The sequence below is a fragment of the Penicillium verrucosum genome (genome assembly GCF_028828655.1).
Source record: "Penicillium verrucosum strain IBT 35672 chromosome Unknown utg000001l_segment0_segment0, whole genome shotgun sequence".
Lineage (NCBI taxonomy): Eukaryota > Fungi > Ascomycota > Eurotiomycetes > Eurotiales > Aspergillaceae > Penicillium > Penicillium verrucosum.
In genome coordinates this window covers 3631176-3643098 of record NW_026643210.1, presented here as the reverse complement: position 1 = coordinate 3643098, position 11923 = coordinate 3631176, and the positions used below count along the sequence as shown (strand labels likewise).

The window sequence follows — 11923 nt, the reverse complement described above, 5'->3', positions numbered from 1 at the left end:
CCGATGGCTCCCGCCTGGATGCTGCAACAAATCACAGGCGCGGCATTGAGAGCTTCCCCGGATATAACCTCACCTTTGCAGCTTGATTATGTGCTATAGCTGGTGATCCAGCCATCATCCACAATGTTGAAAAACCAAATGCGACGACCCACGACGCACTCCATCCTCGCTTTTCGTCCCCTCAGAAACTCGACCGCTAAGTCACTAAATGCGCCATGGTCCCGATTTGCTAGCAGTCAATCGCAAAAGCCAGGCCCGTCATCGCACTGGATCCGCAATTCTCTCGGATTTGCGGTGACAGGAACTGCAGCCTTTTTGGGATACTCATACATAGCTGATGGTGGAAAGGAGGCTTGGATGAGTAGCCCGGAGGCTACGAAGAAAGAGCCCGTTGATGTCAATGACCTCCAAGCTCAGTTCATTCAAGAAAAGCGGAGCCTGAAAAGTCCCGCCGTCTACACATGGGGCTCGAATGTTTATCGTGTGGTGGATCCGGGATCCAAAGATACCGACATCAAGACTCCTCGGCGCTTCAAATACTTTGACGGCCAGGTGCTGAGAGATCTCAAGCTCGAGGAAAAGTCAGGTGCAGCAATCACCGAGAACGGAGATCTAGTTCAATGGGGTCAGGCGTACTCCGAGTCGGACTTCAAACCCACGGTGACTCTGACCGGCAAGAATCTCACCTCACTCGCTCTGTCTGAAAGTCGAATCATCGCGCTGTCCTCGGATGGGACTGTATACTCACTGCCCACCTCCAAGGACGGACAAAGCACCGGCCCAAAGACAACCGAAAGCTCATGGGTTCCGTTCTGGCCCAATCAGTCTAATTTGAGCTACCGTGTGCTGAGCCCATCTTTGAAGCTTGGTGAAAAGGTCACTACAATCAGTGGAGGACAGGAACATGTGCTGCTTCTCACAAGCTCTGGTCGAGTCTTCTCTGCGGCGTCATCCACCGAAAACTACCCTTCACTCGGTCAACTCGGTGTGCAGGGACTTACCTGGTCCACCAGACCCAAGGGCCCAGCAGATGCCTGTCATGAAATTACAGCCCTCAAAGGCTCTAAAATTGTTCAGATTGCTTGTGGCGACTACCACTCGCTGGCGCTAAGCAAAGATGGCCGTATGTTCGGCTTCGGTGACAACTCACTTGGCCAATTGGGTGTTGATTTTGAACCCGAGAGGCCTTTCAAGGATGCTCCTTTCCTTATGAAAGTTCACAAATTATATAGAAGAAACCTCTATCTGCCCAAGGTTACCAACATTGCTGCTGGTGGTGCCAACACCTTCTTCTCCGTCGATTCCAAGCGCATTCTGGGGCACGAAGAAGAGGCTGCCAATGTTCACGATCTTGGACATGTAACCGCAGACACATGGGCTTGCGGTAGGGGAATCTGGGGTACTCTCGGCAATGGCAGATGGGTTCACCTGCAGGATTCGCCCACCAAGGTGAAAGCTCTAAGTGGTATGAGCGAGTATGACGAGAAGACAAAGCAGATGACCCCTATTCGCATTAGGGCTATGTCTGTCGGTACAACACATGTCTCTGCTATTTTGGACAACAAGACCAATGTCAGCAAGACTACCAAGGACTCTTTGGATCAATCTGAAGACTGGGGCTATGATGTACTCTGGTGGGGAGGCAACGAGCATTTCCAGCTTGGAACAGGAAGGCGAAGCAACCAGTCCAAGCCAACTTACATCAAGGCACCACCAGAAAACAAGAAAACCCAGGCTGAGGCGCGATTGCAGATCATGCCTCGTCACAAGGGCAAGGTCGGGAAGCGCAATGTGAGCATGGAACAGCGTGTTGAATGCGGGCGCCATGTCTCTGCCATTTATTCTGCGGTGTAAAAGTTACAAAATGAAACCTGTATATTAGTGATGCCATATGAAATCCAATTATAATTTGCTCGACTCAAAATAATCGGCCTGTTGTTTTGGTCTTATATGTTGTAGAATGGCCGCGGTTGCAAACAGACCAAACACTTATCACCGCGGAGACGCTTGGACCACCGCTTATCCAAAAAATTTCCAGCGCTTCAACTCCATCTTCCCTCACGACACACCGCCATAATGCCTCGTGAACAACAAAAGAGAGGCCGCAGGGCCGAAAAGAAAGCCCAAAAGGATGACTCCAAGAGAAAGTTCGAGGAAACCCCCGAAGAACCGGTCGCGAAGCGAATGAAGCCCTCTGCCGACGACGCCGACGAGACCAACGAGGCCAACGATGACATCCAAATTGCCGAAAATGAGGACTATATTCCCCTTGATCAGGGTGAAGAGCAGGAAGGCGAGCAACCTAATAACGATGGAGACATGGTTTTCTACGGTCTTCTAGACGAGGAGGAGTCCGAATACTTCCAGCGCGCCAACGAAATGCTGGAGCTCAACCAGTTCCAGGATGCCGAAGAGCGCAGCTTGTTCGTCGACAGTGTGTACTCGGAAGCCAGTGGCAAGGAATTGAAGATTGCCTGCAGTCAGGGCTGTTCGAGACTCATGGAGAAATTGATCTCAATGTCAGACGCTCGTCAACTGCGCCGGATATTCAGCAAATTTATCGGTCACTTCCTCCACCTAGTGCAGCATCGCTTCGCCAGTCATTGTTGTGAGACACTTTTCATTCACGCTGCGCCTGCCGTCATGCAGAAGACGAAATCTCAACCCAAAAAGTCGGACGAAGAAGCAGAGGAAGAGCCGGAACTGTCCCTCGCAGAAATGTTCATGGCCGTTATTGAGGAATTGAAAGAAAATTGGGGTTATCTGTTGACGGAGCGATTTGCGTCGCACACAATCCGAGTGTTACTGTTGGTTCTCGCAGGCGAGCCGGTTGATGTCACGTCAAATGAGTCGTTTGTCGCGAGTCGCAAGAAGGAAAGACTTGAAATTCCGACGGTTCAGGGCGAGGAGAAGGCAGGCAAATCGAAAGCCGAGAAACACGCTGTTCCAGAGGCGTTTGAGCCGGCACTCAAGAAGATCATGACCGACATGGTTGCCGGTCTCGATGATGTTTATCTCCGAGCTCTAGCTACTCATCCAGTTGGAAATCCTGTGCTTCAAGTGCTGTTGTTCCTGGAGCTTTCGCATTTCGGAAAGTCCAGCGCCAAAGATCCTAAGTCGACCATCCGAAGACTGGTTCCCGATGAATCGTTTGAGGAAGAATCCGAAAGCGCGGTTTTTATTCGTGGTCTACTATACGACCCAGTTGGTTCTCGCCTGTTGGAGACTATGGTGCGATACCTTCCTGGTAAATCATTCAAAAACCTTTACAAGAACAACTTGGGTGACCGAATCGGTTCCCTCTCTCGCAACAGCACTGCTGGATATGTGGTTCTTCGGATGCTGGAAAGACTCGGCAAGGATGACTTGAAGATTGCCTTGACCAACATTATCCCCGAAGTTCCAGGCCTGATTGAACGGTCGAGACTCATTGTCCCTAAAATGTTGATCGAGCGGTGTGTGATCCGTGGCGTTGACACGAAGCCTCTTGCCGAAGCACTCGAGGGCGCTTATAGCCAGGATCCTGTTATCAGGCTGCAGCAGATGCTCATTTTCAACCCCTCTGAGAACAAAGCCCCGCAATCCGAAGACCATGATATGGACGAGGACAACGACGGAAAGGAGCGCAAGCCACGAGGCCCACCCCCGGTATCTGCAGCCGAGAAAGCAGAGAAACTGCATGGCTCTCTGCTGGTACAGGCTATGTTGACCGTTCCTGGCCCTCTTAGCCAACTTGTCTACACGAGTCTCCTCGCCCAATCATCCGAAACAATCGTACAACTTGCCCAAGAACCCACCTCTTCCCGCGTTCTCCAACAGGCCCTGACTTCCACAACCTCCACGCCTCAAATCCGGCGACAGCTCACCACGCGTTTCCAGGGCCACCTCACACCTCTTGCTTTGAGCAGCAGCGGGTCACACGTGGTGGATGCGCTCTGGACTGCAACCAAGGATATCTTCTTTGTCAAGGAGCGCATGGCGCAAGAACTCGAGCAGCATGAACAGGAGCTCCGCGATTCCTTTGTAGGCCGCGCAGTCTGGCGAAACTGGTCAATGGATCTCTTCAAGCGCCGCCGACGCGATTGGACTCACAAGGCCAAGGGCTTTGAGGAGCGAACCGAGGGCAATGAAGGCGCCGAACGTCCTAAGTCTAAACTTGAACAGGCCCGGGCCCGTTATGCAGCAGCCAAGGAAGCAGCAGATGCCGGCGCTACTGGTGCGAACCAGACTACGGTGGCTAGCAGGTGAGGAGGTACTGGTGATAAAATTACATATTGGACGAATTGCACATGTACTCATACAAAAAGGCGTTAAAGCATTCAATTGTTTTATTGCTTTATATTTCTATAACTTCCCTATGAATTGATATATCATATTCTAAAACACCTTGGAGATATTTTCTGATTCACTTTCCCCGGATGCTCGGGATCTATGACATTGACAGCCCCGATCCGGTGTGGTAGGTAATATAGTACTTCGTGAGAGGTGGTTTAATCTAGTGACAACCCGTTTCTCCCCTGTATCAGCTCTTGCTAATCGACATCGCCGTGCAAACTACCCATGTCCCACTCCAGGAACCTCTAACTATATGTTCGAAAAATAAGTTACATGAAGTTCACATATATCCAACATTCTTCAAACAAGTGTCACCTGGTCCTCCAAAAAAGACAAATCTACACTTGGGATACCCTGGGAATCCTCCCCAAAGAACTTGAACAACCGATCAGCCACCCATTCAGGATTTTCATCCAACACCCAATGGCCAGCCTTTGGCACTACATCAACTTGAAGGTCACTCGCCACCGACCCAAAGATTTGCTGCAACACATCCTCCGGCGCAAAACTCGCCTCGCCTCCAAGAGCCAACGCCGGCATTGGCAACGGGTGATCACCAAGTGACGCGGTGAAGAACGAAGCGTCTTGGGTAACCGTCGATACGGAGAATATGTTCAGCATGCTTCGCAGGAATCCCGGTTTCGAGATGGACGTTGCGTAGCGATTCAAATGGTCCTCACTGATAGCTTCGTTGCCGGCGTATGAAGCGTGCCAGAAGTACCAAGCTAGCATCTCCTTCTCGCGGCCTTGGATGAAGTATTGTGCTGCGTCCGGGACACTGAAGAAACCAAGCTGCCAATTCTCGTACAAGTCCCAGCCGATGACCCCGCCGGAGCTCGGAGTCCAGAACTCCTCGTATCCGAAGCCGGGAAGGGCATACTCAGAGAAGCCGATTCTCTTCACGGAAGAAGGATACTTGGCCGCAAACGCAGCTGCAATTCCAGAGCCCTTGTCGTGTGAGAAGATGTAGGTTGAGTTTATTTCCAGGAAGTCGAGTATTGCTTTGAAGTCATCGGCGTGTGCAGAGGCGGTATAGTTGCCGTCTGCTGGAATTAAAGAGTCGCCGGTGCCACGGTTGTCGGCACAAATCACGGTGTAGTTGTTAGCCAAGATGGAGGCGATGGCAGAGTAGGAGAGCTAGATTAGATATTCAGGAGTTAGCATGGATTTCTTCAGGACATAAGAATGTCGTAGCTTACACTATATTGAGGGTTTCCATGGATTAGGAGGACAGGAGGCCCAGTGCCATAATAGCGCATGTGAATGCTAACGTCTTCATTTACTTCAATGCGTTGATGAGGCCACGAGTCCCAGGAAGGGATGTCGGCGATGCAGATGCAGACAAGCTGAAGGATTGAGAGAAGAAACCCACGCATTTTTTTTTTTTTCGTTTTATGCGAGCAACAATGTTCAGACTGGAGATTTTAGACCATATAGAGTCCTAAGTGATGGTTTTATATATTCATCTTCATATCACTTTGTGTAAATATTACGTCAAATTCGCCCTTCGGCACTTTGTGAAGTCCAGCTTTTTGATAATTCGAATCAATTTGGGATGTTAAGAAGGGAGGGTTCTGTCTTTGTTTGATTTCTATCTACATATGTGTAGACTACATATATCTACCTATTGTAGGTATATGGTCACTAAAACAACCATAGTAACTTAAGGGTCCTACCTACGTAGTTCTTAGGGCTTCTCCTATCCCGTGTTCTATTAATCAACTGGATAGTTGTACTTCACTGACAATCATAGGGTTCCTTAACATCCTTGTCTACATATGATATATATAAGGAATCTAAATAAGACGTAATTATAAGTATATAGATATCAGAATCCTCAATATGAGTATTATACAGCTAAGTAGCTCCCGGCCTGAAGAGACGGATTGCGAAGGGGCATAACGGCCAAAGGTTAAATGCCTGAATTTGCCTGAATATTGTCTCATTTTATTCTGGCAGAAATTAAAATACCTGAATTACTATGACATAGACCTTAATAAGCAAAGTACCTAGGTAATAGATTTGAAAAATGAAGCTATTCCTACCATACAAATTTTTGTATACGTCTATTTCTAGGCGTTGAAGCTATTGCGACTGACAAAATATCTCTGCTGAAAAAGTGAAGTTATTCCTACTATACAAATCCTAGAACACTATTTTTTCTCGGCGTTAAAGCCTTTAACTACGTAATTGCCCCCCTCTTTTCTTCTTCTTATCCTCCCCTCTACTACCCCCGTACGCCTACTATAGCCGCCGCTCGAAGCTTCTCTTAAGATAATCTATACGTCCTTACATTTCTGTTGCTGATGCTGACCCTATTACTGTCGTAGCCGCAATTATACGGTCGGGTGCGGTATTTAACGCCGGGGATTTGAAGAAAGCGACGATTTGTGAGGTGGGAATAGCTTCAATTCGAGGGCTTATGCGGTTAGGGGCGGTGTTTAACGCCGGGGAATTGAAGAAGGCGACGATTTGTGAGGTAGGAATAGCTTCAATTTTGAGGAATTTATTATGGTATGTGGGAATAGATTCAATTTACAGTACACGGTATAGAGCGGTGGCAAAAGCGGTCTATAATTCAGGCAAATTCAGGCAAATTCAGGTATCAGGCCTGAAAATCCAGGCATGTGACCTTTGGCCGTTATGCCCCTTCGCAGACGGATGATGTCAGGCTCTACGGATTGTCGCCATCTCCGAGATCGCCGGGTGGACTTTTTTTGGTAAACACTGTTCTTTTTTTCCCCTTTCAATTGCGCCTTTAGCCCTGTTGGCTTTTCTATTTCTTTTTTCTATTTCTTCTGTACAGACTCGCTCCTGTCAATTGTATTTTTCTTTTTACATACTAGAACGTGGGAATCTGTACAAATGTCAGGCATTGCGCAGCCGAACCGCGCCGATGAAGTGCAAAGCGTGAGTCAACTCCATGTCGCAATGATCTGCACCCCGCCAGATCCTTTATTCGATATTTCTGATCCTAATACGACATGCTTAGCTTCTGAAAGCAGTAGAAGACCTTCTTATCCCCTTTATCCGATCCGCGGACGACAATCCCCACAGGTCCTCGACACAGAAGAATGGCACCAATGGCACCAATGGACACACTGGACTGGCTGGGACCTCATTGGTAGACTATAAGAAGCCCGAAGAGCTGCGGGATATCCTTCAGCTCGAGATCCCAGAGAAAGGCACCAAGCAGGCAGGCCTCATTGAGGTCTTGCAAAAGGTCCTGAAATACTCGGTCAACACCTGGCACCAGGGCTTTTTGGACAAGCTGTATGCGTCAACCAATGCGCCCGGCGTGGCAGCAGAGCTCATCCTCGCTACCTTGAACACCAACGTACACGTCTACCAAGTGTCGCCTGCGCTGACAGTCATTGAGAAATATACCGGCCAACGGTTGGCGAACCTCTTCGGGCTAAATGGTCCACGAGCAGGGGGTATTTCCGTGCAAGGCGGATCCGCATCGAACACCACCTCCATTGTCATTGCGCGCAACAACCTCTACCCTAGCACAAAAACAGACGGAAACGGCGGGTACAAGTTCGTGCTCTTCACGAGCGCGCACGGCCACTACAGCGTGGAAAAGGCGGCGCAAATGCTCGGATTCGGCAGCAGTGCCGTCTGGCCCGTTCCAATCGACAAAGTCGGCCGCATGATCCCAGCCGAGCTTGAGAAACTGGCTCAGAAGGCGCAGAGCGAAGGCCGCACGCCGTTCTATGTCAATGCCACCGCAGGCACAACCGTCATGGGCTCTTTCGACCCCTTCAACGAAATTGCAGCCATTTGCCAAAAATACAATATGTGGTTCCACATCGACGGGTCCTGGGGCGGCTCGTTCGTCTTCTCCCAGCGCCAGAAACATAAGCTAGCCGGCGCAGAGAAAGCAAACAGCATCGCCATTAACCCGCACAAAATGCTCGGCGTGCCGGTCACATGCTCGTATCTGCTGGCATCGGATATGCGCCAGTTCCACAAGGCCAACACCCTTCCCGCGGGATATCTATTCCACAACGAAGACGACGAACCCGCTGCCAACGGAAATGAGTTGGAAGTCGACTCCCCGGAAGTATGGGACCTAGCAGACCTCACTCTCCAATGTGGTCGACGTGCGGATTCCCTCAAGCTGTTTTTGGGGTGGACATACTACGGCAGCGAGGGCTACCAGCAGCAGATCGACTCGGCATGCGACATCGCTGCGCACTTGGCTAACACCATCGCGCAACATCCTGATTTCATTATTATTAGCGAGAACCCCCCGCCTTGTCTGCAGGTGTGCTTTTACTACGCCCCACGCAAAGAGTTCGTCTACCCGCGTGGCATTGTCTCGGATGAGACACAGCGCGCGAAGAATAACAGCAAGGTCACTGAGCAGGTGACGCATGCGATCGTGCCTAAGGGCTTCATGGTGGACTTTGCGCCTCCCAGTGGGGATGAGGATGCGGCTGGAAATGGGAAGTTCTTCCGGTGTGTGGTGAATGTCCAGACAACTGAGGAGACCGTCGATTCCCTCGTCCGCGCCATCGAGGAGGTGGGTCCTGGTATTATTGAGTCTTTGAAGGCGAGTAACTCGGCCGTTCCACAGAAGCGGCTTGGTGAGCGTGGACACGGCCCTGTTGTCCATCGCGTTTGAGCAGCAGGTGCGTGATTTGTTTTCTTTTGATTTACTTGCATATATAGAGTACAGCTTATGGACATGAGAGACGGGATACGACATACAAGATATCTGGTGCAGAATATAAGGATGTGTATCAATTTAACACCCTAAGAACAAGATGAGCCAAGCTCAAATGCAGAGGGTGTAAAGTAGTCGGCATAGTTTCAACACTATACTTACCTGAACAGTAGTAATAAATTATGGACGAGGAGAATAGCCTGGGTATAGAGTGATATCAAAGCCATCAACTGCTAATCTCGACCCTACGTTCCAACACGGAGCGAGCCTCAGCTTCCGATAGAGAGTCGATCTCTAATTCAGCAAGCACACCCCGTGCGCTTTCGTTGTCCCTAAATAGCCTCTTCTCCACGTCCCATAGCCTTAAAGGCACGTCTTCTTTTGCAGAGATGTCCCCTTGCTCAGCCGTACTCAAGCAAAGTATATGCAGTCCCTCACTGAGCCTTTTGATGGTCTGCAATGAGATTCCCGCCTGGCTAGACGCGCCAAGTGCAGAGTCCACAACGTGACACAGATGGTCGACATCGCTGGCAAGCTGGGCTGCTCCAGTCTCAGAAAAGGTGTGTTTGGTCAGGACGCTGTCCCAGATGTAGCTCTGAACTGACAACAGGAGCTGGCGCGAGACTCGTCGTAGAGGCGCAGTTCCCAGTGCGCGAGATAGGAAGGAGAGCTGCGTGGACAGGACACGCATTGCATGGGCGAGATCGGAAGTTGGTGAGAGGGGAGATGCCGTCGCTGTGGCAGAGGGGGTCGACAGCGTTGCCCATGTGGATACGCGAGAGTAGGGCTTCAGAGCGGCGAGTATATTAGAGGACAAGGTGGATGTGATGATAGTTTCCGAGCGAAGTCGGAGACGACGGTAGGCGGATGCCGTCTCATCGAAGAGAGCGCCATCGGATGAGGTCGCGGTGTGGGCGCCGTTGTTGTTGGCGACTGCGGGTGAGGTACGCGACGCTACTTCTGCGACAGACATGGTACCAGCGACGTTGCGACCGCTATCTCGGTTTTGTCGAACACGATCTTGAAGTTCGGACCAGAGCTCAACAAAGAACACATCGTTGCTCCAATCCTCCATCTTCTTTTCGAGGTATTCGGCACTCCCGAAAACCCTGCAAAGCCGCTCCAGCCCGGCGACACCCTCGACGCTGGCCTGCCCGTCGGCTCCCTGTACAGTACGTCCAAGCGTGGACGTCATCGCTAGATAGGCCTCAAGTGCAGAATAGAGGCGCTCATGGAACTGGTCGAAAATTGTGATTTGAATGTCGATGAGGAACCGCAGCTTCTGACTAAAAGATGACAGGGGCTGATAGCGCTCGGTTATGGTTTCGAGAAGGTCATTCACACGAATTGCAGCTTTTGTTGGTTTCGTTGCAGTGAGCTCCATGCCATCGTAATCGATTTCTCCACTGTCTGTGGTGTCGATGATATCCTTGTATCGCGCCAACGCAAAGTCCTTCTCAACTTCAAGCCATCGATCATACCAGCCCTGTTTGGTCAATACATCCCAGGTCACGCCCTTCCAATTGTCGTCCGCATATGGATCTGGCATATAGGTCCAGGTTTCTCGGATCTCGTTATCAAAGTTCATCAGTTCATGAATGAAATGGCTGAGCAATTGGGGGTAGTTTGAGATTTGAGGGAGGAGCAGGCTGATCTTGTGTCTCAGCATAGGAAGCAATGCAGTAATGTAACTGTGCGATGCATTGTAAAAGTTCCATTCCAGACTTGGACCGACTGCTTCGGCCCTTTCATCGAAGATGGGTTGTAGATAAGAGACGAAAAACCCCCCGTATTGGTTGACAAGGTCTAGTATATGCGAGAGGAAATATTCCGGCTTAAATCCAAGTTAGCCTTCTGTTTCTGCGTGGATATAGAGCGACATTACCTTATCCAGTCGGTTGGTTGGCTTGTCCCCACTGAAGTGATATTTGAATCGGAGATCGAGATGATGCACCATAACCTCTAATGGGAATAAAACTGGTGGCTCGAAGTTCAGCCCGGAAACTAGTGCGTCACGGCTTTGAAGTTCACTAAGAAGAAACTTGTTAGAATATGCATCCAGACATGAAGGGACGGATCATACGGTAATTGCAAGTCGATCAACAGTTCAACATCTTGCCTCCACCGGGCCAGGAGCTGATCAGTAACATTCAATTGTCTTGTCGGCCATTTCAACTCTTCAAGCGTCTTCTGCAGCCGGTCACTAAAGTATGTCTTCATCTGTTGTCTCAGTGCAGAGGCTAATTTGTCTGTATAGTCGGCAAGGTGGGGGGCCGCCCCTTCGGCGGCAGGCTGGGCGTCCTTCAGTAGTCCGACGATGGTCCGTAGTCGGGCATATGGCTTCAAAGCGGCGCGTGGTTCGGAGGCAATGTCTGCCAAAGCTTGCTTGCTGTGTTGCTGTCTCAGTATCTAGCCCCTCTCAATTGGTAAAAGTGGCATTACCTCAATTCTTCAGCTTCCTTGAGCAACTCCACATATCCTTTGGATAATTCAAGCCGCTGAAGCTTCTTCATACTCTTCTCCAGACTCCGTACCGCTTCATCGCTGGTTTCAGATTGTGTTATGGCCATTAACCGTCGGTCGATGTCCGCTTGCTCCGCGGTAAACGCCTCAGCCTGCTTTCGAGTAGCTTTGGCATGGTCGTTAGAGGCTTTCGTTGCATTTGAAAGTGCTTCGCCAGCTTCCGCTAACTATTTGGCCGTAAATTTGTATCAGCAGTGTTTAGAGAGAAGGTCGGGTTTGTTGGGGGGAGGAGGAGGCGGTACCTGCTTCCGCTGAAGCTCCTGTTGCGCGCGTAGACTGGACAGCAGCGAATCTAAACTCTCCAGATCGGCAGAAACCTGAATCTTGTCATTTAAATAATCTTCGACCCGAGTTCGCTCATGCGAAGATAATTCCGTGAGGGAGGCCATCGTT

At 50.1% G+C, this 11923-nt stretch overlaps 5 protein-coding genes across 5 annotated transcripts; 3 read left to right on the top strand and 2 right to left on the bottom strand.

Annotated features, from left to right (window-relative positions):
* Positions 1–138: 138 nt before the first annotated feature.
* Positions 139–1854, top strand: N7516_001365 (RCC1 domain-containing protein; the record flags this gene model as incomplete). The annotated part of the gene is made up of 1 exon (XM_057214087.1): positions 139–1854. One exon carries the CDS (start codon positions 139–141, stop codon positions 1852–1854), a length of 1716 nt encoding a protein of 571 aa, XP_057075970.1.
* Positions 1855–2076: 222 nt separating this feature from the next.
* On the top strand, positions 2077–4248 carry nop9 (RNA-binding RNA processing protein NOP9; the record flags this gene model as incomplete). The annotated part of the gene is made up of 1 exon (XM_057214086.1): positions 2077–4248. The coding sequence occupies one exon, from the start codon at positions 2077–2079 to the stop codon at positions 4246–4248; it is 2172 nt and encodes a 723-aa protein (XP_057075969.1).
* Positions 4249–4635: 387 nt separating this feature from the next.
* N7516_001363 (alpha/beta fold hydrolase) lies at positions 4636–5711 on the bottom strand (the record flags this gene model as incomplete). The annotated part of the gene is made up of 2 exons (XM_057214085.1): positions 4636–5472; positions 5535–5711. The coding sequence occupies 2 exons, from the start codon at positions 5709–5711 to the stop codon at positions 4636–4638; spliced, it is 1014 nt and encodes a 337-aa protein (XP_057075968.1).
* Positions 5712–7200: 1489 nt separating this feature from the next.
* N7516_001362 (pyridoxal phosphate-dependent decarboxylase family protein) lies at positions 7201–8965 on the top strand (the record flags this gene model as incomplete). Its single annotated transcript, XM_057214084.1, has 2 exons — positions 7201–7245; positions 7328–8965. The coding sequence occupies 2 exons, from the start codon at positions 7201–7203 to the stop codon at positions 8963–8965; spliced, it is 1683 nt and encodes a 560-aa protein (XP_057075967.1).
* A 268-nt stretch (positions 8966–9233) lies between these two features.
* Positions 9234–11919, bottom strand: N7516_001361 (RINT-1 family protein; the record flags this gene model as incomplete). Its single annotated transcript, XM_057214083.1, has 5 exons — positions 9234–10841; positions 10893–11037; positions 11091–11396; positions 11450–11697; positions 11773–11919. 5 exons carry the CDS (start codon positions 11917–11919, stop codon positions 9234–9236), a joined length of 2454 nt encoding a protein of 817 aa, XP_057075966.1.
* Between the last annotated feature and the right edge of the window lie 4 nt (positions 11920–11923).